The sequence below is a fragment of the Squalius cephalus genome (genome assembly GCF_949319135.1).
Source record: "Squalius cephalus genome assembly, chromosome: 25".
In the NCBI taxonomy this organism is placed as follows: Eukaryota; Metazoa; Chordata; class Actinopteri; order Cypriniformes; family Leuciscidae; genus Squalius; species Squalius cephalus.
In genome coordinates, this window is record NC_137146.1 from 27860088 (window position 1) to 27886623 (window position 26536).

At 37.6% G+C, this 26536-nt stretch overlaps 3 protein-coding genes across 3 annotated transcripts in view; 1 reads left to right on the plus strand and 2 right to left on the minus strand.

The window, feature by feature from the left end:
• Positions 1-13442, minus strand: part of LOC307153186 (coagulation factor XIII A chain-like) — a 131389-nt gene extending 117947 nt beyond the window's left edge. The window contains exon 1 of the mRNA XM_079862419.1: positions 13403-13442. The gene's annotated coding sequence lies outside the window, so the exon portion shown is untranslated. The remainder of the gene's footprint in view (positions 1-13402) is intronic.
• On the minus strand, positions 459-13207 carry LOC307153696 (coagulation factor XIII A chain-like; the record flags this gene model as incomplete). Its single annotated transcript, XM_079863322.1, has 14 exons — positions 459-606; positions 904-1040; positions 1661-1821; positions 1944-2222; positions 2845-2998; positions 5524-5612; positions 5693-5796; positions 5991-6129; positions 6269-6446; positions 6562-6669; positions 11698-11816; positions 12406-12657; positions 12790-12981; positions 13072-13207. The coding sequence occupies 14 exons, from the start codon at positions 13205-13207 to the stop codon at positions 459-461; spliced, it is 2196 nt and encodes a 731-aa protein (XP_079719448.1).
• Positions 13443-19290: 5848 nt separating the features above from the next.
• ly86 (lymphocyte antigen 86) lies at positions 19291-22145 on the plus strand. Its single transcript, XM_079863221.1, has 5 exons — positions 19291-19536; positions 20165-20251; positions 20335-20463; positions 20568-20620; positions 20714-22145. Exons 1-5 carry the CDS (start codon positions 19392-19394, stop codon positions 20795-20797), a joined length of 498 nt encoding a protein of 165 aa, XP_079719347.1. The 5' UTR covers positions 19291-19391; the 3' UTR covers positions 20798-22145.
• The last annotated feature ends 4391 nt before the right edge of the window (positions 22146-26536 follow it).

A 26536-nucleotide genomic window follows, 5' to 3' on the forward strand; every position in this document is an offset into this window, starting at 1 on the left:
CAAGTCCATGTCATTATAGCAGACAAAAATTAATAATATAAAGCGTTTAATACAGTTAGTATTATCTACCCCAAGCAAAACACATGTTAATGATTGCTACAGATTTCAATGGATGTCACTATTTATTATAGTTTGCACACTTGCTGATATAAAAGTTTTTAAAAGTCAACAAAAACCTCTATGACTAATTATATGGACCAAAAACCCTGCTTTTTTCCACACACACACAAAAAAAATCAAGTTCCACAAAAGAAAGACACCTGGGTTTGAAAAGACATGAGTTGAAATCATTTTTGAGTGAACTTCTGTATGGTGAGGAGGAGGAATTAGCTCTAATTGAAATGTAACAATTGATTAATTGAATCTCTTTCAAAAGAACATTGATAAAGCAAAGCAAAGAAGCTGGAAACTCTGTTTTCTCTTATTTTGCCCTTCCTTCTCTTGTTCACTCTTGGCGGTCATTCAGCTTTCAATATTTCGATTTCGAGCTGATTGATGACCTGTCTCAGTAAAGGGCAGTCTAGACACGCAATCAGCACCTTCTTTCCAGGAGTTTGAGGGACCATCGACACGTTAAATTTCACTGAGCCACCAGGTAATATCTGTCTGCAAGTGGAAGACATAAGAGACAAAACATTTAGAGAATTCAGCCAAAGGTGTATTTAGTTTTGTACTGCCAATTTCTGATCGCAACATAAACAGGATCTTTCACACAAAAAGATAATTATAAATAAAACAAGATATGGAAAATGTATATGGACATCTACAAAAATAAATAAATTTGTCTTTGTATATGTCTGGGCATGTTTATGGGTGTGTGGTGGAATAGTTGAGAAGACAGTTATTTATTCATTTGCATTTGCTTTATTTCACTAGGCAGTGTGATATAAATATGAAGTTTACCTGTAAGATTTAATTTGGATTGGTATCAGACCAGGTCCATCAAGGCGGAGCTGAACATTTTGCAGGATGAAATTAAAGGGATTCTGGAAATCCACACTGATCATGAGAACTTTGCCAACTTGGGGGGTTCCAGTCATCTGTGGATGAATTATATTGTAGCACCAACAAATGTTTAGTGCTTTTACATAGCTCTTTGTACATGTACACAGGTAAGTTTGGAAAATCTTATATAAAATAACATAATAAATATGTGACCAGGATTACATAAAATAAGCCAAATCTGCAAAAAGTGTCAATATCAGTTCAACTTTTGAAAAAACGCATCTCGTTTTTTTCCCATTCCACTGTTTCACTATTTCTAATGTGCTCTATGCGCTTGAGCTCTTTCTGACATGTAGGGCAAATTAACTTGCAATGTTCACTTTTTATCTGTCCAAGCTTTAATGATAGTCATGTTCTTTTTTTCTATAAAGGTTAATTTTTGTTAGCTTCTTTCAACCATTTTTTGTCCTTTTAATTAAAGTAAATCAATCAATAAATAAATATAGGTTATAGGGACAACACTGAGGATGAGTAAATTATGACAGAATGCTCCTTTTTGGGTTATCCTATTAAGAAAAATTTACACATATACATGAACTATTTCTAAATAAATCAATATCAAATTTGAATCAGAATTTTAATCTGATTTGAAATCTGTATCAATACCAAGCCCTACACACGAGTTCCCTTAAGAATGGTTATTGAGGGCATTTACCGTTAATGTGAGTTTAGGAGGCTGGAGAGTGACTACTTTCATCGTGGAGAGGGACATGTCGGTTTCCTCAATATGCCCGTAGACCACAAAGAGCAGGTTGCCCTTTTCCATCAGGTATGGTGTATACTCCTTAGCATTGATATCTACCGTCAGGGACTCAGCTGTAAAGATATTATGATCACACTGTAGCCTAATCCATTAACAGTGTTCCTAGAGTTCCTTAGAGCTGTTATAACTCAATCTCAAAGTAATGTGCAGATTTACTGAAACAGTTGTGACTCACTCTTCAAGGCTAACACAGTTGCAGCTTTATTTTCAAGCTTAAAGGTCGTGCTGACGACGCCCGTGTAAAACGCCACACAGCCAGTGATGGTAGCATTGATAGTGCGGGTCTGGCTGGTCTGGTTGTTAATTTTCAGCGTCAGCTTGAAGTTGTCGCCCATTTTGACGGTGTCGGCCTGGAGCTCGATGGTCACTCCTGCTTCTGGCTGTGGCAAGTAATCTCTGGTAACCATGCCGGAACGCTCTGCATTCTGCCAGGCCTCTCTCTCCTTGACGGTTTCTAGAGTCAGAAGGTAAATTGTTGGGAGTTTTTTCACTGCTTCCCACAACATCAGTCAAACCACTTTTGTTTGGCAGCCTTATGGAAGTCTGTTGAATAATTAAATAACTGAAGGACTCTGCTGAGTCTCCTAAGTGAATCTAGAGAGCTTTTGAGTTATTGAAACCAGCTGTGTTGTTAAACTGTCAATCCAAGAATCCAGAAGGCAACACAATTTATTTGGACTACCCTTGAACATCAAATGACCCAGGATAGATAAACATTCAAAGCTTTTGAGATGTTTTAACTTTTAGACCAAATGAGGTTGCGAACAAAAGGTCGGTAAACCCACCAAATTAATAAACCAAGGCCCTTACAATACAACGGGAAACTGTAGCTAACACAAGCCTTGGAGAAGCTACAGTTTCCCGTTGTATTGTAAGGGCCTTGGTCCCTTGGTTCAAACACTTAAAGGATTCATTTTTCTCAGGAAACCCCTGTAAGCTACCGTGACATCCGGAGTTCACATGCGGAGTGTCAGTCGTATCAGAGTCTGAATCACATAGCTGCAATGATCTAATGACTCCTGATCTAATGTCACATCACTTTTTAATTCTGTGGAATGATATGGAATGAAACTTACTTTCTGGATATTTATAGGTAGAAGTGATGTCCTCATAGTCGCTACTGCCTGTTTTTTTTGTCAAAATGAGCTTTCCAACATACGCGGTGTCCACATTGATAACCTTCATTTTTCCCTGCATATCAGGCTGATGGTATATCACATCACTGTTCACCTGAAGACAAGAGAATGTAATGTTTTCATGTCCATTTGCTTAGACAGTAGCTAAGATTTTAATGTCTTGTAAATTAAATCTAAAGGTATAAATATCAACGAGAATTGACATTAGGGATGTGCCCGAAGCTGAATACTATGTTCGGTAAGGAAATGACGTGTTCTACATGGTGATGGAAAAAAATATGAGATGGGAGGAAAAAATTTTTTTACACGTTTGGTAACATTTTAAAATACTGTTCCTTCATTAATGAATAACTACACAGGAACACATGAGTAACACACTATTAACATTCAAGTACCTACTATTAACTAACAAGAAACTCTGATTAACAAATTAGTAAGTAATAGCGCTCAGTTGAATGTGGTAGTTCACTATTAGCTAATCAATAACTACATTTTTTCATATCTCCCAGATAACTACTATGTGCATGTTCAGAATTAACATGAATAATGCATAATTTATAATAAAAGGTAACGGTAACCCACTAGTAATGGCTCAAGTGTTACTACATATTTGGATCAGTATTCTAAAGTGAGAAACATGATAACTAGCCTACCTAATATTGACTGAAGTCATCGAAAGCTGAGTTTTTTGTAAGATTTTGAATAGTAATTCCTTCCGATGACACTTTAGTCAGTACTAGTGTGTTCCCATGATCTTCACTTTAGAATACTGATCCAAATAACTAGTAGTTCCTTTAAAAGGCTGCATTTACACTGCAGGTCTTGATGCCCAATTCCGATTTGCTGACTATATCCGATTTTTTTGACGACCCGCCTACATCATCTTTTAAAAGTGACCCGTATCCGATATTTGCATTTACACTATACACTGCCAAAACAACCAAATGTAGACGTTCTGACCCGGAAAATTAAGTAAAACAGCTCGATATGCAATGGATGCATTAGCAGACAAAATTATTATAGGCCTAGTGATGCGCGGATCGCGGTCATATCCGCGGGGGCTCTGTGGATAATCCGCGGATCGGGTGGGTCAATAGGCTAATAAAAATAACATTCTGATTAATTTCGGGTGGGTCGCGGGTGGATATGATAAATCATTATTAACGAAAATATTAACTACGTTCTCTAAAATATGAGTAGCCGTTCCATTCCAGTTTAAGTTTCAAGGGAGTAAAGCCTGTTTATGCCATTAAGAAAATGAAATTCTGTCAAATAAATTTTGTTTTAAAAGCAGCGCTCATTCATCAGTGTATGTTACCATTAAAGATGCGCGCATCAACCGTCGCCTCGAGTCCGCTGTTGAAGGTGACAATCATGCATTTATAATCACGCGTAACAACACGAATACATAATTTGACCATCGGGTGCGGATACTTAAATCAGACAAAAATATTGGTGCGGGTGAGTGGCGGGTGGATGATTTGTTTTTGCCTGCGGATTCGGGTGACGTTGGAGCTCATCCGCGCATCTCTAAATTAGGCTATCCAGTGTTTGCTTTGCAAAATCAGCAAAACATTCCTCTCGTAAGGCGGAGAAAAAATTACTCCAGTGTGTTGAGCCTTCGTCCTCCATCGCACCATTAATAAGTCATGTGATCGTCCCTTGTTGACGTCCCTTTTTAATAACGACTCGCATTTACTGGGGAATATCCGATTTGTCTGCTTACATGGCAGACGCAAATGCACGTATCCGATTCATATCCGATTTATTACCACATATGAGTGAGGCCTGAATCCGATCTGAGAAAATCGGAATCCATGCGTTTTTTTCCTGCTTACACGTTCACCGGTCATATCCGATCTGTGCCACTTGAGAGGAAAAAATCGGAATTGGGTCACTTGAACCATGCAGTGTAGTAACCCTTAAATCATTACTATCCAAAACCTTACAAAAACCTCAGAAGCTTACAATGACTTCAGTCAATATTAGGTAGTTATCAAGCTTTTCACTTTAGAATACTGATCCAAATTATTATTAGTTCCTTTAGAAGGATGTAGTAACACTTGATTCATTACTAATGGGTTACCATTATCTTGTATTATACATTATGCATTATTAATTATGAACCTGTATATAGTATTTCTTAGTCTTCAGTGAGGTATGAAAAATATAATCGTTACTGATTAGCTAATAGTGGACTACCACATTCGACTATTCACTACTACTCACTAATTCATTATTCAGAGTTTCTTGTTAGTTAATAGTAGTTACTACAATGTTAATAGTGTGTTACTCATTTGTTCCTGAGTAGTTATTCATTAATGAAGGAACAGTATTATAAAGTGTTACCCAACGTTTTTATGTTCTCTCTGAATTATATATTTTGGTAATTATATTGTATATAATTTGAGTGGCAGTACTGACCACACGTAAGATCTGTTGTGCACCAAATCCTTCGACAACGTCCTGTCAGTCATCTCTTCCTACAATCTTCAAGTGATAAGTGAAATCAAACCGACTACCGCAGTAAGCCATGTCCCTTTGGGGGCTCCATAGAATACACTATTCATTTTCCGTGCCTTTCCGAATTTGGATTTAGGCTTCAGGCATCTTTCTTACCTCTGAAAAGACAAACTTTGCATCGAACGGATAGCTGAGCTCTCCTTCTTTGATGGCATTGACAGACGTCGGGCCACATCGATAAAGACCTGAATAAGAGTAGGAAAATGACTCATATATAACTTAAGGTATATTTCTGATATGCCAGAAGTCATGGCAAGGATCATACCATCACTGGTTTCCTGAGGGGTGGAGTCGATCACCTGCCAACCAGAGAATTTTTCCGGCAGATCAGGCCTCTTCATGTACACCTCATTCCAGCAGTGGAAATTCCTTTAAGAAAAACTAAACTGTATTACTAATCAGCCTGTCTGTTTTATAACATTGGATTTATAGTACATTAACTCCATACTGAAAAATCATGCAATGTCTGAGATAAAACTGCAAATTATATTAACCAAGGAACCAATTTTTTGCAGTATAGGAGTTAGGACCACTTGAATGTAACACTATTTGTTGTATCACACCAGACTGAATCTTTAGTTAGGCTTCGGTCTAATCTCCCCACTTTGTCCAGCACAATGTCTGTATTCAGTTTGCCCATGTTGTCGTGAGCAGAGCTGAAGTTGGTGATGACGCGTGTAGGGATCCCAAGACAGCGCATAACTGGGTGGAAAATATGAGGTAAAATGTGGTGTTAAATGTCACAAGTCTACAATTACTTAATTCTGAAAATGTTTTAACCTATCATGAAGAAAAAATTATCAAACGGACGCCCCAAATAATGCGCAGTGGCCATACTCACAAGTGTTCAGCACGCCGGCAAACACCCAACACTGAGCGAAGCACACAGGCTCACCACCCTCTTTGGCATATTTTAGCAGGATTTCAGGACTTCCGGTCCAGGCAGTCGGTGCTGTGCCTTCGGAGTAATCGCCACTCCAGTTGCCAATCAGGACGCCATCATCATCATTGGCGTTCATCTGAAATATAACACCAAAAAGCCTAAATAAACAACATGTATTATATGTATGTGTATTCATGTAAAATGGGTTTGTGGAATAGTCCATACTTTTATTACTAATTATAAAATCATACCAGAGCCGATGCTTGCCGAACAATTTCAAAGGCTCCTCCACGGAAAACTAGTGGTACTTTCCCAGAATCCAGAACAAAAATACAGGCATCCAGAACCCCCTGTTCAAACTACAGGAAAACACATAAGAAGTTAAATTGACACATAAGAAGTGTCAAATTCTGGTCCTGGAGGGCCAGAGTTTATCCAAAGCCGCTTCAAGGCAAGCCTTCAAGCTCAGCAAAAAATAGTGTAATGCTGTGGAGGAGACCAGAGGCTTTTTTTTTAATGGATGTCAATGGAGGGGAGGCTTCACATTTAATGTGAATATTTTGTCAGCTTATCGTTTAATGAATGGACAGTCCCAATTGCCCCCTATTATAACTTGATTGCTATTCCCTACATCAGTCCACTAATACGGTTCACTTGAAGGAATGAATGAATACGAGTGAGCGAACTCGGACAGCCGTTGAGTGCACATCGACTGTACACTCGTTATGGCGGCGCAATGTGGGATAGAATGAGTGCACTCGATAACGTCCACTATGGTTTCGGACACCACTACAAATGATGAAAAGCAGGCGATTTTGGATTCAGCTTCAACACTAATCAAACACACCTTGATTAGCTAATCAAGCTTTGGGGCTGTTGATGGACTCCATCTATGTCTCCATCCGAAAACTTAGGCAGCTGACTTGTTGCTTCGCTGCCTTATAAGCAATGACTCTGCAGGCAGCGTTTGCACACGAAGGCACCTCAAGAAACTGATTTCAGACAAGCTTCTGAGGCAGCGTAACAGTTTAATGAGCTTTGGTGAGAACTAAAGAATTATTTAATTACTACAGTGGTAATTTCTCGCTGAAAATGATATCAGAAGTGGGAAACGTTGGTGAAAAATTTACATTTACACAAATTGACCAGCATTCACAACTTTCAGACGCCATCTGTATTTTTTTAGCTCAGCTGTCACAAAATGGAAAGCACAGGATTGTGGGATATCTGTGATGCGGTAAGAGAGGACTCAAAAGCGAGAGCGACAATCACAGTTCTTTAATAGAAACAGAAGTCTGACCACAGGTAATCCAAACTGAAAGTTCAATAACAAACAGCAAACCGAAGAAGCCAGTAAACTGGTAATATAACGTGAACACAAATCTCCTCTGTGGCAGGGATGAACAGAAGGCTGGTGAAGCAGCGGTTCTCGTGAATCACGGAGAGACAGATGGAGCTGGATACTGGTGGCGAGCACCGAGCAGGTAACTAGCTTCAGCCTAAAGCAGGTAAGGTTCTGTGTATGTACAATGACGAGCACAGAGTAATACCAGCAGTAGCAGTAATTCTGTAGAACAGACAGGACAGGACAGGACAGGACAGGATTGTGAAAAAACTCTGGTCAATGTGCATCTGAGACATCAAACAATCTGACAACAAGACAGGGAAAGAGAGGGTTAGAAGAAGCCAAGATAATGAGAGAAGATAAGGAACAGGTGGAGAAGAATGAGCATAATGAAAAGTGAAAACAGCTGTCAGTAATGAAAGAGAGTGAAGGTGAATGGTGTGTGTGACCAGCAGAGGGAGACAGAGAAGGAGACAGGATCATGACAATATCAAAGGTAGCGAAGGATACATCAATGCTGCCTTCTAAATTTGTAGAAGACACTGTAATTTGCTCTGGCCCCCTTCCTGTTCGCAGGAGTGATGAGATAGTTAGTAGATTCTATTCTCTTAATGGCTGGCTGTCTAATTGGTGTCCGCGTAATAACATAGAATTCATAAACAATTGGAAAAGTTTTTGGGGCAGACCTGACCTGTTGAAAAGAGATGGTATTCGTCACTCCTGGGATGGTGCTGCTCTTCTCTCTAGTAATATGGCACATAGTCTTAGAGCTCAAACATGGCAATCTGGGGCTCAGGTCAGGAAGCAGACAGACTGGCTTAACCGACCGTCAGCTAGCTGTCTCACGTCACCAAGGTCACATAAATCCCATCACATAGAGCTTCTTTCACCTAGATATCATCATATAGAGACTGTGTCTGTTCCCCGAATTATGACATGCAAAAGACTCCTATACCCATTCAAGGGAAAAAATTAATTGATGTTCAACAAATAAAAAACAGATATAATACGGATGAACAAATGATAAATCTCGGGTTGCTGAATATTCGATCCCTTACTTCAAAAGCACTTATTGTTAATGATATGATTACAGACTATAACCTAGATGTGCTGTGTTTGACAGAAACCTGGCTAAAACCAGACAATTATATTACTTTAAATGAGTCCACCCCGCAAGATTACTGTTATAAACATGAACTTCGTCTGAAAGGCAAAGGGGGAGGTGTTGCTGTAATTTATAGTAATATCTTCAGAATTACTGAGAAGTCTTGTTTTAAATATAATTCTTTTGAAGTCCATTGTATTAGTGACTAGTGTAAATGATAAATCACGTTTAACTTTTGTGCTGGCTACTGTATACAGGCCACCAGGGCACCATACAGACTTTATCAAAGAATTTGCTGATTTTCTATCAGAGTTAGTACTGGCTGCAGATAAAGTACTAATTGTTGGTGATTTTAATATACATGTAGATAACGAAAAAGATGCATTGGGATTGGCATTTAAAGACATTCTGACCTCTATTGGAGTTAGACAACACGTGTCAGGACCTACTCATTCTCGAAATCATACTCTGTAGATCTAATATTATCACATGGAATAAATGTTGATGCCATTGAAATTCTGCAGCAGAGCGATGACATCTCAGATCATTATCTAGTCTCGTGTAAACTTAATTTAGCCAAGGCTGCAAAGCCGACTCCGTGTTACAAATATATTAGACCTATCATTTCTGCCACTAAAGATTGCTTTATCAATAATCTTCCTGATCAGTTTCATCATCTCAGCATCCCAGATAGCTTAGAAGAACTAGATATTGTGACAGAAACTCTTAACTCTCTCTTTTCCAGCACTTTAGACACAGTTGCTCCTTTGCGCTTAAAGAAGATTAAAGAAAATAGTCCAACGCCGTGGTACAACGAGCACACTCGGGCCCTTAAGAGAGCAGCCAGAAAAATGGAGCGTTGCTGGAAGAACTAAAGATATTTCGCATTTCATGGAAATACAGTTCGATTGCATAAAGAAAGGCCTTGAAAGCTGCTAGATCTGCTTATTTTTCAAACCTATTAGAAGAAAATAAACAAAACCCTAGGTATTTATTTGAAATTGTGGCTAAACTAACGAGATATAAATCTTCAACCCCAGATGTTTCCAAGCAGCACAGCAGTAATGACTTTATGAACTTCTTTACTGTGAGCTAAACAAGATTGATAATATCAGGGAGAAAATTATAACTATGCAACCGTCTACTACAGTATCGCATCAGGCAGTGCATTGTAGTCTCCCTGAGGAAAAATTTGATTCATTCGTTGCTATAGGAGAGGAAGAATTTACTAAACTCGTTAAATCATCTAAATCGACAACATGTATGTTAGACCCTATACCGACTAAGCTACTGAAAGAGATGATTCCAGAGGTCATAGATCCTCTTCTTAATATCATTAATTCATCTTTGTCACTAGGATATGTACCAAAAACTTTTAAGCTGGCTATGATTAAACCGCTTGTTAAAAAAACGCAACTTGATCATACAGAATTAGTCAATTACAGGCCGATCTCGAATCTACCTTTTCTGTCAAAGATATTAGAAAAGGCAGTATCCTCACAACTATGTTCCTTTTGAGAAAGAAATTATATCTGCGGGGATTTTCAGTCAGGATTTAGACCGTACCATAGTACCGAGACAGCTCTCGTTAGAGTCACAAATGATTTGCTCTTATCATCCGATCGTGGTTGTGTCTCTCTATTAGTGTTACTCGATCTTAGTGCTGCATTTGACACCATTGACCACAACATTCTTTTAAATAGACTCGAAAATTATGTTGGCATTAGTGGAATTGCATTAGCATGGTTTAAATCATACTTATCTGACCGTTACCAGTTTGTAGCAGTAAATGAAGAGATGTCTTATCAATCACAAGTTCAGTATGGCGTACCACAAGGCTCAGTACTAGGACCGCTGCTGTTCACTCTGTACATGCTACCATTAGGAGATATCATTAGGAAGCATGGCATTAGTTTTCACTGTTATGCCGATGATACTCAGCTCTATATTTCTTCACGCCCAGACGAAACTTACCAATTCACAAAATTAACGGAATGCATAGCTGATATAAAAAATTGGATGACTAGTAATTTCCTACTACTAAATTCTGAAAAAACAGAGATTCTAATTATTGGACAAAAAACTTCCTCACGTAATAACCTAGAATACTGTCTAACACTTGATGGCTGCTCTGTTAAGTCTTTGTCGTTGGTTAGGAACCTGGGTGTGCTCTTTGATACTAAGCTTTCATTTGAAAGTCACGTGTCTAGTATCTGTAAAACCGCATTTTTCCATCTTAAAAATATATCTAAATTACGCCATATGCTCTCAATGACAAATGTGGAACAATTAGTTCATGCGTTCATGACATCAAGGCTAGATTATTGTAATGCTCTACTGGGTGGTTGCCCTGCACGCTTAATAAACAAACTACAGCTAGTCCAAAACGCAGCAGCTCGAGTTCTTACCAGAACCAGGAAGTATGACCATACTAGCCTGGTTCTGTCAACACTGCATTGGCTCCCTATTAAACATCGTATAAATTTTAAAATATTGCTGATTACTTACAAAGCACTAAATGGTTTAGCTCCGCAGTACTTGAGCGAGCTCTTAACGCATTATAGTCCTTCACGTCTATTGCAATCTCAAAATTGCAAAGTCTTTGATAAAAAAGTGATTGTCTCAGCTTTTTGTTCGAATTGTTGTTGTTTTTTATTAAATTTACACATATTCAAGTGTTGAAAGAAAGAATAAAATGTTTTTTGTTGTTGTTTAAAAGCAGAAGCTCTGTTCTTTCTTTTGAAGTATTCAATGTTTACATATTCATACAACAAAATATTATGGGGTCCATAAAAAAATTGTGAGTATGACCAAAAATGCTGGCAATGACTGGCAACTTAAACACAATGCTCTGGCAGGCAAAGAGTTTAGTGATGGCATATGGACATGAGAAATTTGTTTATTTCCTTGGGGGGAAAAAATTGGATTACTGCCAACCTGTCCAAAGTTCCATGAACACGAGGTAACATAATTGAATTCTCCAATGTAGATGGTCCCCACATCATTCATCACATACTCCTGTCTGTCGGTTTTACTGGGAATGTACACCTCATCCGCTGGGTAGAAAAACATACAATATACATCCTTCTTCAAAAAATGTAAGTTTTCTGGATGTGTGCACTAAAATCCACGCTAACATCCATATTTACAAAAACTTCTTTGACGTGGAAAAGTGCTTAGTGCCATGTCAGGGTCTAAGCAAATATACATACTTTTCCTTGTGGCAGAGAGTATTTTGGAAATCTAAGCAATTCTTACCGCTCACCGTTCTCAAGTAAAGGTTTTGGACGTTGGCTGGTGCTGTTTTATATGTTAATGACATTAATTAGGTGCCGTTTACAAGGCGGAGATCTGACACCATTCAGTTGCTCACAATTTCAACAATGATTGTAAGATCAAATGTAGGACGGTTTTCTGTGCAACATTTTATAAAAGGGGCCTCTTGATTTCTATTGGTTGAGCCACGTTCAAAGCCGTTGTAAATTACTTATATTTGTATAGACTAACCATTTTATAAAAGCAATCAGCCCTGTGAAGCCATGGTTTATAGAGAAGTGAATTTCGACAGCTAAAGGGGTTTTCTAAATTCACTGTAAACCATGGCTTCACAGAGCTTATTGCTTTAAGCGTAACTGTTTTACTCACCAGGGTCCCAAGGATTGAACAGCACATAGACATCGGTTTCAGTGTTCCTCTCAGTGCGCTGTTTTCCCAAATCACTCACTACTACAACAAAGATTTGAAACCGGCCAATGATGCAGCTGGTGTCTGGTGTTACGCCAACGGTCACATAATTTCCTTGTGTTTTCACCACACGACTCTTCCAGCGCACATCGGGTTTCTCTTTACCGATGGGTAAAATGATGTAGGTGCCATTTTTTTCATCAGGTAAACCGCCTGTGAAATGAGCAGAACAGCAGATATGACCTGTGTTAGACTATGGTGATATTTCATGTACTAATGCAATGTTCTTCATTACAGATGTACTTTATCATGCATTGAGATTTTTTATTGGATGCAGAATCTCACCAATGAGAAACTCCAACTGCACATTGTCCTGCTGTTTATTGAAGTCCCGGTTAAATTTGATGATGATGGTGAACTCTTTATTCCTGCGCACAATGAGGTTGGAGCTCACATACTTGTGAGTGTTATGGTCTTTTTTGTTCTCCGTCACACGCATGTCAACGCTCAATACTGAGAGACTTGCAGCTTGTGTTTCTAGAAGAAGAAAAAAAGGACTTGCTGACAGACTGTGGTAAATTATTTTGGTTAGGGCATGTTTAAATGCAAACTCAGGTAAGACTTTACCTTCATCCGGGGGTCCCCTTGGCCTCAAAACATCAAAAGCCACAAACTCAGATGGATTGTACTCATCTAAATTTGATTTGGCAAAGGGAATACGGCCGCTTACCGAGGGCAAAGTGAGGTTGGGTTGTGATAACATGATGCATACAAGATGCCTTGATTCTTGTCTGGAGAACAGATCATTTTAATGTTAGAAATCTACTGACATTATAGACTGCCCATTTGGTAAACATATTAGATATATCAGGTGAGGCATGGCAAGAGGAAAGCACAACTAAACCACAACCAAACTTTTGTATTAATGCTAAAGAGTTATTAAAAGTGTAGAACTCACGGTGTGTGTAGAAGAGTAGATGTTCTGCTGAGGTGAGGAGGCTCCAGGCTGATGTGCTCATGAAGAGCCTCATGCTGATTAATAAAGGCTCAGGACTTCCTCTTCCACTGGAGAAAAACACATCCATGGAACCAGAGCGTCCGAAGTCGAGATGATCCCAAGATCAGGTCAGTCCGACATACAACTCTGTGACCTTGCTTCTGATTCTTGATGACAGCAGCATATTCCAGACTGTAAATAACATATAGATGAGATTATAACATTAATGTATTATAGCAATTCCTATGATATTTAATTATAAAAGTTATGAAGTGAGTCCTTAAGGTCTTTTGAAGATATCTCTAAAGCGTTAATGATAAGATTTACGCACAGTATGTTGAAATGAGGTGTTTGAATTGAGAATAAAGAAAATAATCTTAATGTGATTTGCAGAAATCAATCATCAACAGTTTACATAAATCATTGACATCTCTCAATTAAACAAATGATAGTGACATTTTACAGCAAAAATGCATTGAGATTGTAATCATTAGAGTGTAAATACAAATTAATACATATGACCTTTGTATTTTTAAACCAAACAATGCTTCACATATACAGTAATTCCTTCATCAGACAACAAGTGTTGCTCAAGAATTATAAGCTTTATCACACCAGTCTAAATAAGCTTTAGATCACTGTAGTCAATTATTGTATCCCTTAAAATTCATCTTTGATCACCAAAATTACATATTTAAAGGGGTGGTTGATTATGATTTCACTTTTTTAACTTTAGTTAGTGTGTAATGTTTCTGTTTGAGCATAAACAACATCTGCAAAGTTCAAAGCAAAGGGAGTTATTTTCCTTTACAGAAATGTTTTTTTAAGGAATACAACAAACGACTGGTAAGGCAAGGCAAGGCAAGGAAAGGCAAGTTTATTTATATAGCACATTTCATACACAATGGCAATTCAAAGTGCTTTACATAAAAGAAATTAAAACAATAAAAAGAAATAAGAATAATTAAAACAGTTTAGAAAAATAAAATAAAATACGGTACAGTACAAACAGTCGGACGAACAGCAGCACAGTGCGCATTCAGTAAATGCATAGCTAAACAGAAGTGTTTTGAGTCTGGATGTGAAAGTGACTATTGTAGGAGCACATCTCATCTCCTCTGAAAGCTGGTTCCAGCATAATAGCTAAAAGCAGACTCGCCATGCTTAGAGTGAACCCTTGGTGTTTCTAGCTGATATGATCCTAATGATCTGAGTGATCTGTTGGGTTTATATTCAGTGAGCATATCTGCAATGTATTGAGGTCCTAGGCCATTGAATGATTTATATACCAGTAATAATACTTTAAAATCAATCCTAAATCTAACTGGGAGACAGTGTAAAGACCTGAGGACTGGTGTGATATGTTCATATGTTCTGGTTCTGCTCAGCGTTCTGTATGAGCTGCAGCTGGTGTTTTTGGGAAGGCCAGTGAGGAGTCCATTACAATAATCCACCCTGCTGGTGATGAAAGCATGCACACGTTTCTCTAAGTCTTGTCTGGAAACAATGCATCTAATTCTTGCAATATTTTTCAGATGATAGTATGCTGATTTAGTTATTGCTTTGACATGACTCCTGAAACTAAGGTCTGACTCTCGTGACACACCAAGATTCCTGACTTGATTTTTAGTTGTTTGACCCCTAGAGTGAAGTTATGCGTTCACCTTGAGAACTTCATCTTTGTTTCCAAATGCAATGACTTCAGTTTTGTCTTTGTTTAACTGAAGAAAGTTTTGGCACATCCAACTGTTGACTTCATCAATGCATTGGCACAGGGAGTCAATGGGGCTGTAATCGTTAGGCGATAGGGCTAAGTAAATCTGTGTGTCGTCTGCATAGCTGTGGTAAGCAATTTGGTTCTTTCTCATTATTTGGCTCATTGGGAGCATATACAGGTTGAACAGGAGTGGCGCAAGAATTGAGCCTTGAGGGACTCCGCATGTCATGGATTTCCACTCAGACTTATGGTCTCCTATACTCACATAATAAACTCTCCCATCTAAGTATGACCTGAACCATTTTAGGACTATCCCAGAAAGCCCCACCCAGTTTTCCAGCCTGTCAAGAAGTATGTTATGATCGACAGTGTCAAATGCAGCACTGAGGTCGAGTAGTACCAGCACTGATAATTCAACCTGATCTCACGGCAATTCGTAACAATTCAACGAGGTGGCTAATTCGTCCGAATTTATACAAACTCACTCGTACGATTTTTGCTAAATCATACATATTTTACGAATTGCCCAATTCGTATGAATTCATACGAATGACCTACCCCTGACCCCGCCTCTAAACCTACCCATCACGTGGGTTTAGACAAATCGTATAAATTCATACGAATTAGCCACCTTTTTATAACTCGTACAAATTGGTCGTGAGATAGTATTGGATAATACTATCTTTTTTACTTTTTTTTTTTTTAATTTGCCTGAATCGTATTTGAGCTAATATCGTTTATTATCTTTATGAGCGCTGTCTCTGTGTTGTGGTGCGGTCAGAAACCAGATTGAAAATTGTCAAAGTATCCATTCGAGCATAAGAATTTGTTCAGCTGATTGAAGACAACTTTTTCAATGATCTTGCCTATGAAAGGAAGATTTAAGATTGGTCTATAGTTGCTTAATATGGTCTTATCCAGATTGCTCTTTTTCAGGAGGGGCTTGACAATTGCAGTTTTCAGGGACTTTTACCACTTCTAGAAGATCTGCTTCTAAACTGTTTAACACACTTTTGAAAAATGATGTGGGAAGTGTGTCAAGAGCGCAGGTTGATGTTTTAAGGTGCTGTACGGTTTCTTCCAAAATGTTGCCATCAATTTCTCCGAAATCAGACATAGTAACTACTTTCTCAGGTGGTCTGATCTGTCTGACCCCAGCGCAACTCAAGCATGTGCTGACCACCTTTCTGATATTATTGATTTTCTCAGAGAAGAAGGAAGCAAACTCACTGCAGTTGCTGTCTGAGAGCATTTCACTGGGAATCTGGCTTGGGGGGTTTGTTAGTCTCTCTACAGTAGCAAAAAGAGTGTGTGTGTTGTCTAAATTGCTGTTTATAATATTCGAGAAGAAAGTCTGTCTAGCTTTGCCTAGTTCCATATTGAAAGCATGAAGGCTGTCTTTGTAGATGTTATAATGGACTACAAGTTTTGTCTTCCGCCACATGCACTCTGCTTTTCTGCATTGTCTTTTCATATTTTGCACTGCTGTTGAGTTTCTCCAAGGTGCTTTTAGTCTGCCCCCCTTCTTCCTGACTTTCACTGGAGACTGGTAAAGATTACACAAGCTTCCTCCTGGGTTAGTGACATCCCAAACCCTAAAATTTACATAAACCCCGCCCCTGGAAACACAACAAAGGGGGAGAATCCATGAGAAGAGGAAGAATTGTTGTATGTAAATTTATAATACAGAATTATTTATCGCTTCATGCATAGCCATGTGAACTGGAATTATTTGACAACGCTTTATCTGTACAGAAGTAAAGGGAAGGGAGGGAGGCCTTCACAGGGGAGAGACTAGTTGACACTTCAGGACTGTGTTGTCGTCGTGTCCAGGCGCAGGTCCTTCATCAGATCTGGAGTATGTGTGTGTGTGTGTGGCACAGGTCCTTCATCAGATCTGGATACGGCCTGGATCCGGCATACTGCGGTAAACCTCGGGATAAACAGAGAGACTAATATTAGCGTAGACGCCATTAACGAGTACATCAGGATTTATGGGAAGTTTTCCCGGTTCACTTCACTTCTAGGTTAACTACTTGAAGATAGTTAACTCCACATCAGCTACATTAATTCATCAACTAGCCATTCAGAAATTTCCTGTTGCATTCTACATGTTGTCACTTCTTCTTGAGTCTCTCCATTATTGTCCGACTTCGGTTTGAACATAAAAGGTAGAACAGTTTCTGACATTTTAGTGCGTGTCTGCAAGCTGCTAACATGCAAGCTCTTGTAGCTCCGCCCCCTGTGCTGGGAGCAGCAGCTCTTTTGCATTTAAAGGGGCACACACAAAACAACGTGTTTTTACTCACCCTCAAAAAGGGACAATAAGTTATCTGTGTGGTATTTTGAGCTTAAACTTCACATACACACTCTGGGAACATCAGAGACTTATTTTAAATCTTGTAAAAGGGGGCATTATACCACCCCTTTAAAAAATGTCCTTGAAAAAAAAGTCTTCATGCCTTAAAATAACTTGAATTCAACTGGGCACCCTTGCCTCGTTTAGTATGCGGTTCTATGACTATGTAAATGAGCCCCACCTCCACTCACTCACTCAGCTCAGAGATCCACTCGTTGATGATCACACGTTGGTCTGATTGGTTACAAGGTAGTTTGTGACGTCAGAAACACCAGCGATTTCAAACGTGTTTTTGAGACTGTCTTTGGTTCACTGCAGTTTTAAGCCTGGAACACACCAAGCCGACACCGACGAACTAGCGCTGATGAAAGTTGACTGTGTTGTCGCCTCACGTTTGGGTAAAAAGTTGCACTTGAACACACCGAGAGAACTACAGCCGACTGTCAACTAATGCGTGTTCTGCGCCTGCGTGTAAATGAGACAACTGTCTATTTCTGCAGATATATTCGTCATTCAAAAAGGGAAACCGACACTGCCGGCACACAAACCATGAACCAAGCAGTGCGTGCTTACCGGTTTGAATATCAATCCTGCTAAACACTTTCTTTATTCCACTTCGCTTGTGCTAATATTGAAATATTCGCCAAGGAACCCTCAGGTAAGATGACGTAACATCAGAACATCTGTACCGTTTTGACTTCTTTGCTCGCTGTTTTGCTATTATTCTCGTGCACTGGCTTGTTCACTAAGCTGAACAGCCAATCAGAGTTCCCTCTTTCACCGACGGCCGCGACGCCGATTCAACATGTCTTAAAGCATACACCACATAAACATATGAACAACATTAAAGGCTTGATTTTCACCACATGGGGACTTTAAGAAAGTGCTTTGGAACAACAACATGCATTGCTGGAATGTGTGTAACTTTACTTGATTGTGGAATTAATGGATGGATGGGCCTACAGTAATGGCCAAAAGTGATGTCCGGAGAGGATATTTGCACAATATTTGCTTTTAATGGCACTTCAGGCTCTATTAAACAATCAAAATATGAAGATTATGCTTTATTGAGTTACGGTTAAAATGATTAAATAATTTGATAAGAAAGGCAAACTCCAGTATACAATTAAATGTGTGTTTTATTTTATTATGCAAAGGCATAGAAATCAAAAATCTATATACATTGACTAAAATGTAATTAGTTATTAATATTTTATTGGTTCTCCTGTGTCTTTGATTACAGCAGTCATTCTCCTGCTGGGCATTGTGCATGCTTTTCAGCTTTGCAACTTCTTTCCAATCCTCAAGTTCTTCCCAAAGTTGAGCTTCATTGGAAGACCTGCATGAATTATCACATGTTTTCAATGGCTTTAAGGTCAGGGGACCGAGGAGTTGAGGATAGTTTTGAATCATTATCATGTTGGAAAATACACATTTGATCTCAAAACAGATCCTCTATTCTTGGCTACATTGTGTTCAGCAGGATCCCCCAGTATTGGCCCATTTTCAAAGTGCCAGCAACTTAATCGATCCTTCCAACGCCTGCTGCAGACATGTGTCCCCAATGCCATTATGTTTTCCCATGCCATGCTTTATGGTGCCACGCATGCATTTGGTATTAAAACACTCCAGTCGTGTCAAAATATACAAATAATTCTTAAAAAATGACTAAAAAAATATTATATCCAGTTGGATTTCAGGAAGTGTCTATGAGATCATGTCAATAAAACCTTGTTAGTGAATACGGGGAAGTGAAACTTGTGACACGCTGACATTATCATTTGACACAAATGAGAAGTTAAGTTGCCTCGTTCCGCATATTTCACCTAAAGTTCATGAGAAGTTAGTCAGATTCTGGGTCTAACTGAAAGGCTATGAAGTTACGTCTGTGTGATAATATGTTGTTGGTTCTGTTTCTGAGTATTGTTCAGATGAATTGGGTTTACTCTCAGGATCACCAATGGCCTCTTCACACAATGTGCAACTCAGACAGATTCACGGTGACCTACAGAAGCTGCGGTGAGATCAGTGTCACACACACTGTCAGTGTGATACTTTTATTCAGCATGGATGCATTAAATTGAATTTAAAGTTATACTAAAGTAATGTTACAAATGATTTATATTTCAAATAAATGCCGTGCTTTTGAACTAAATTGGTCAAAATAAATCTGAAAAGGGTATCACGGTTTTCACAGAAATATTAACTGTTTTCGACATTGATGATAATCATAAATGTTTCTTGAGCAGAAAATCATCATATTAGAGTGATTTCTGAAGGATCATGTGACACTGAAGACTGGAGTAATGATGCTGAAAATTCAGCTTTGACCACAGGAATAAATTACACATTACTATACAGTATAATCACATAGAAAACAGCTAGTTTAAATTGTAATAATATTTCACATTTTTACTGTATTTAATATTTTTGATCAATGAAATGCAGCCTTGGTGATAATAAATCTTACCGACCCCAAACTTTTGAATATGGTGTATAAATTCATATGCACATTTCTGAATGTGATGTTTGATTGAGAGATGTCAATCTTTTACATCAACTAATGATTTCTTACATTCAATTCAAACCCCTCAGTTTATCTTAAAATGTATTTCAAATTGCCTTTTTTTCTATTTCATTGTCTCAGACCCTTTACAGGATGTAGGATTCACTTTCCTGCCTTGCCCTAACAGTTTGACTGATCCTATGACAATCAGATTGGCCCTTATTCTGAGTAAGATTTTCATCTGTATTAATATTATAATTTCAGATGAATGAAATCAAGCCTTGAAGCAGTAACTGTGTGTTCTCTTACAGGGCAGTCCATCGAAGAGCTTTATTCATCAGTTGAGCTTCTGCTAAAAGACATCCATGTATTCAGTCGGGACGAACCCCTCTGTCTTCCTCATTTCCCACGGTTCACTTTTTGTGGAAGCAGGAGAGGAGGTGAGCACAGGAAGGTTTTGGTTGTGTTTGTCATTTTTATGATATGTATGTTGAATGTAATATGAAATTATTAGGAAAAATGTATTTAATTTTAATTTCTCCAGAACTCATCACCATAGAATCATCATTTAAGTCAAAAGTAGACCTTCCTCTAAAGGTTTGGCTTTTACATTCCATTTAAACATCTATGCTTTTATTTATTGTGAGCATGGAACTGAAATGTCTTTATTGCATTATGTTTCTTCCACAGGGTGATTTTCATCTTAACCTACATGCAATAAATCAAGATGGCTTCCAGATTGCCTGCGTTAATGCAACTATTTTCATGCAGTAGTGATCCTTCAAAACTAGAGGACCTGTTCTTCAGAGTGTCTAGAGTGTATTCTCACATTATGTTGAACGTTATACTGCATTTAGGGAAAGGTGTTTAAACAACATTAATTGTGTTGTTCCTCTTTGGGACATTATTGTTGTTTCTTCAAATGGGAATTGAGTGAATGTCAGCATGCTTTCAGGATTTTTGCTGCTTTCAGATGATTTCATAATTTTGTTGTTTCGCTCTTGTCCCAGACATTTAATCTAAAAAAAAAAAAATGGAATTAAAATCAACAATTCTTGCAATATTTATTGTAAATGCTTTATCTGTGCGCATCATTTTAATTCATGTTCCTGGTAATCTTGAATCAGAATAAGTTCCTCTTGCAGCATCTCTTCTCTTCTCTGATGACGAGGGCGGGGCTTTAACCTGTCACTCACATGAGATCAGCCAATAGCAAACCACAAACATCAGAATCAAGTCTTGAACAAGTCATTTGTTCTTGTTCCAGAAGTGTTTCACTCAGATGCTAGTCAGAGTAGGCAAAAAATACTATGGTATTTTTTGTTTCAAGCAAAAAAAGAAAAAAAGATTTAGCCTATATTACAAGTTGAAAGCTATGATCTGAACAAAGAGTGAAAAAACCCAAACCATTTGAATAGTTATTTTTTTAAAATATTTGTCATTAATTGTGACTGTGCCAGTTTTATGGAAGTAAAATAATGACAAATGTTTTTAAAATGAAAAAGCTTGTTGAATTGCACTACTTGAAAAAATATGCATTGCATTAACCCTGCATGCATTTGAATGCATTGTATTTTTAGGGCTTGCATTTTTATGGGTTGACATTTAACATGGTTGTAGGCTATATTTAAACTGTGAATATTTCAGTTCAAAACATTTCAAACACATTTTCATTATTAAAAATGTAATAATCCATATTCACCTTTCAGATTTCACTTCCAAAATATTCATTCTGTTTAAAAATACAACCTATAATATTCGACAGACGCCTCGCTTCCACAAATTCAGTGGTACAAATTCGACAGAAATTTCAACATTTGACATCCGGGAACGGCAGGAATATCAGTAGATTGCCGATTGATAATCTCCAGCTGTTAGTGGTCTCACCAGCAGGGGGCGCAAGCGGCTGTTGACGAAAACTATAGAGCAATGGGTGAGAGAGTCATTCATTCATAAAAACGGATTAAAAACAAATGAAAACAAGCTTTTTTATTTCAAAAACATTTGTCATTATTTTACTTCCATACAGTTTTGCCCAGAATAAAGCTTATTAATAGCCCGTGTGAAGTGAATATAATTATTGTTTTATTTTCAATAAAGCTTTAATTTCTTCAAATTATGGAAAATAGAGAATTCTGTCTTTTTAGGATGCTTAAAATGCTATAGCTATGAAGTTATTTTATTATTATTATTATTTTATTTTTTCGATGAAGTTATCCATAGCTAGACAGAAAAAATTTCAAATATGATTTCCATTATAGAATTTTTAAAAATGAAACACAATGCACAGTTTGAGATGGGGTGGAAATGACATTGGAAATGTTTCCTAACCCTCTCCTGCTATGCATGTATACGCCATATATGTCAATATCAATGTCAGTTTTATTTATATAGCACCATTAATCCCAACGCGGTTGTCCAATGTGCTGCACATAATGTAGTAAACATAAGACAATACAATAGAATTAAAAAATAAAATAACAAACCTTATAATAAAAACTTACAATACAACTTCCTCATTGATGCATAAAAAATATATATATATCATCAAAATCTGTACGTTTTGAATGCTTATATCTTCTAAATGTGAATGTTGTCATTGTTTTGGAGCACACTACCTTATAGATAACAGTAACGCTAACATACTAAAAATAACTAAAAACATATACCAAAAATTGGGAATGCATGGGTGCTTTAAGTTTTTTTTTTTTTTTTTTTATTATTACAAAAAATATATATATATATATTATTTTATGCATCACACACTAAATATAATTTCCACACAGAAGTTTCACGCGCAATTCTGACTGTCACCAAGAGATGGAGACATTAACTCTTCTGATCGCTCCGCTGAGCAACATCTCATTTCTGCTGCTTCAGTCACATCTTCTCACATCTTCTCACATCTTCTCACATCACTGCTGAGGATTCAACTATTCATCTGGATTTCCCTTTAAAAACAAACAAACAAATTATGTGTTGTATTGTTTATGTGTTGAAACGTTTTTTCCGTGAACGCATGGAAACAAAGTTGATGCAATCAACTGATGCTATTAACTAAAGTGAAAAGTGGAACGTTTTTTAAGTTTCACAAAATATTAGACACCATATATAACTGCATACAACACAAACCACAAAGTTTCTGCTCTTTCATGATGATAACACACAAATTCATCACATGCCGACTCATGAATCATGAGAAGTGATGTGACCTGATAATGACATACAGACCTAATGTATATGCATGAAATATTAAACAGGCAGGTCTGGTTGTGTGAAGTGTCTTCTCCTGTCCTCAGAGATTAGATCGGCCTCCTTCCTCATTTCACATACATTTACTTGCTTATTGTCTCGTCATACAGACCAGAACTTCCATCATGAAAGAAATACTGCATGATCATTGCAACGCATCGCATGCATTTAGAAAGTAAACTTCACTTTTTGAAATGAGAAAATGCAAGGCCAGCTTGGGAATTTCATTTACTTCAGTCAGTGCTTGAAAACACAAGCTAGTTTTCATCACACAGCCGTTTTAATTCGTAAAACAAGTGAGGCCATTATTGCATGTGGTCAAACTAGCATTAGCAGACAACTTTAGAAGGGTCAAACTTAAAGGTTTTGGGCCATTTAAAGAGACTAGGCCTGGAAACTTTCGAAAAAGAAGTTTAGTCCAGTTTGTTATTCTTTTAAACTAAAAATAAGAAAGTATACTTTCAGTCTACTTAGAAATATATTTAAAATTGCACTTATACTGAGAAAAGTCTAAGTATATTTGGCCTATCATCTTTTGTTCGAGATATACTTAAAAGTATGATTAAGTATACATGGCTGTTTACTCTTTTGATTGGGTTAGCATATTAAATACTTTTTCACAAGAAACAATTGATAGAAGTTTGCTTATGCAAATGTAAATTAACGTGATCATCAAACACTAAACACCTAAATAGGAAAATAGTAGTATATACTTAAAGTGCAAAAATGATACATAAAGTATTATCAAAACTATAAGTGTGACGCTATGTTCACTAAATTAGTAGTTTACTGAAGTGTACTTTCATAAACTTTAAAATATGCTACAAGTATTTGACTATAGTAAACTATCAGTAGGCTTTACAAACGCTTTGCAGTACGAACAAAAAATTTAGTTGTAAACTAGCTGTGTACTCAAAGTTTAAAGTATATGTAAAAGTATACTTTATACACTAAAAAGTGGCCAATTCAGTCCCAAGTCGTATTGAAACAGTACATTTACACTTCTAGTACACTGATATGATTATACTTACACTGTAAAAAGTGAACAGTTGGATCAACTTAAAAAATTACTTCAATTGGTAACACCTAAAGAAATTAAGTTTTCTCAACTTAAATTATCATGTTTTATCATGAAAAACGTGATAATTTAAGTTGAGAAAACTTAATTTCTTTTGGTGTTACCAATTGAAGTAATTTTTTAAAGTTGATCCAACTGTTCACTTTTTACAGTGTACTATATAAAGTATACTTAAAAATATACTTTATTTAAGGTATGTTCATTTCATTGTTTTTTTAGCAATGCATTACAATAGTTTCCTTGATTAACAGGTTGAAAAATCAACAACAGTTTAACTTTGTAAAGCATCAAACCGTGGTTAGACATGGGCTTAACTCATAAGCATGTTCATTTTATCTAGTCAACATTTGAAGTGGATAAAAAAAGTATAGAAGACAAGGACGGGTATTGTTCAAAATTCATGCATAACTTTGATGAAAGGTTTTGATCCACTTCAAATGTTGACTAGGCTTCTGTATATTACAATGAGGACGAATCACAGACGTTTCAGTGGCTGATAAATACACAAATGTCAATACATTTAGTCAGTACACTCAAATAAACGTAATTGGCATTCGTGGTTTCATAAAGAACATTGAACATCCATGAAACCTGAAAAAAGGGTTAATTATTCACTGCAATATTACTTTGGGAATCCAAGACATTTTTGAATCAATATTGGTGTTTATTAATAAACCGATTACTGGACGAATTGTTTGCGCCCTGCACAGTAACCGAATCCAGCAACATGAAGGGAGCAGCACAACAAACGACTGTTAGCCGAGAGGCATCCTTCACCATAGGAAACCTGTTTTTTCACTTCTTCTCCAACCACCCGTGTCTTTGAAGAAGCTGAAACCTGCAAATGCACTAGCATGTGCTTATTGAAGAACTGCCTTAGTTTGACATGCAAATGGCCGTTTTATAGATATGCTGCAAATTCCTCCAAATCGGAGTGCAATCGTGCAAAAAGCATGAGAGTTCAATGTTGTTCACTGCTGTTTCTCGTCCATAAAGAGCATCATAAAGCAGTCGCCGTCACTCGCCCAGCTCAGGCCTTCCGCTATGACCTGATTATGAGGTTTTCATCTGTAAATCGTGCCCGTTATGTGCCGGGATGGCTCTGAGTTGCTGTCCTCAGACTGCACTGCTGAGGTATTCTCTCAGGCTCGTTCACTGAGGATAAAGGAAACCTTTTGTTGCTGTGAAAGGTTGTTCCCTAGCAACAGGGTTGCATTTGGAAGCCTAGGTAACGGTCAATAAATAACATCATTCTCAAGTTTCGGCTAGTTTGGAGATGGAGGTCTCGCTGCATCTTGTCTTACTGTAAATTTGTAGGCCTTTCAGCACAACCTGCCGTCCAGTGTAGGTGTAGTTTACATGATAATGAAAGAAATGGACCATAGCTTTAATCGCTTATTAACATATTTGACCAGTGAAACTGAAGTATTGTTCTTTTTGGAGGCGGTCCGCAAACGATGCATTGCTCGAGCACCGAAACAACCAATGATAAACTTCTCAAACGAGTTATTCATTGACCCATGAACTGAGCAGCAAAACTCTGGACACATTCAGAACTGTTCTGCTGGAGGGCAAATGCAAAAATATATATTTGTTTTGTCTTGTTCAATATGTGCAGCTAAACACAGCTGACACAAAATGGCGTCGCGTTACTAATCGATCAGAATTACAGAATGATAGTCGATCGATTCTAATATCCAGTCTCAGAGGTTGCGGGTGTAATCGGGGCAGGTTTGGCCGGTCGAACACCCTGAGCTCTGAGTTTTAGAGGGGTTTTGGACACTTATTTTAGCAGACCAGCAGGGAGACAAGCTAAAAGACCAGTTTAAACCAGTTTAACACCAGCTTAGCCAAGCTGGAAGACCATCTTAAACCAGCCTAGACTGGTTTGGGCTTTTTCAGCTGGGTGGAGTTGATACTGTATTTCCTTAATATCCTGCTATCAGAGTCAGGAGGAATTTGCAGCTTTAATCACTTTAACAGACACAACCTTATGATTGATAAAACCATCATGTGGGGAATTTCTTGAGCCTTTTTAAGTTTTATTTCTCATTACAGACTGTTACATGCCAGACTAAATTATGGCTAACTTTTAACTCTTATTCTTTAAAGTGATTCCTTCTTTGTCATTTAATCTGTGTATTTTTTTGTTTACGTTGTTTTCCATTATGTTATTTGTGGTG

Coding starts and splice junctions, on each gene's coding strand:
- ly86 (XM_079863221.1), top strand. CDS start 19,392: ATGAAGTTACGTCTGTGTGATAATATGTTGTTGGTTCTGTTTCTGAGT. Junction 20,252..20,334: donor CAGATTGGCCCTTATTCTGA/GTAAGATTTTCA, acceptor GTTCTCTTACAG/GGCAGTCCATCGAAGAGCTT. Junction 20,464..20,567: donor TTGTGGAAGCAGGAGAGGAG/GTGAGCACAGGA, acceptor TAATTTCTCCAG/AACTCATCACCATAGAATCA.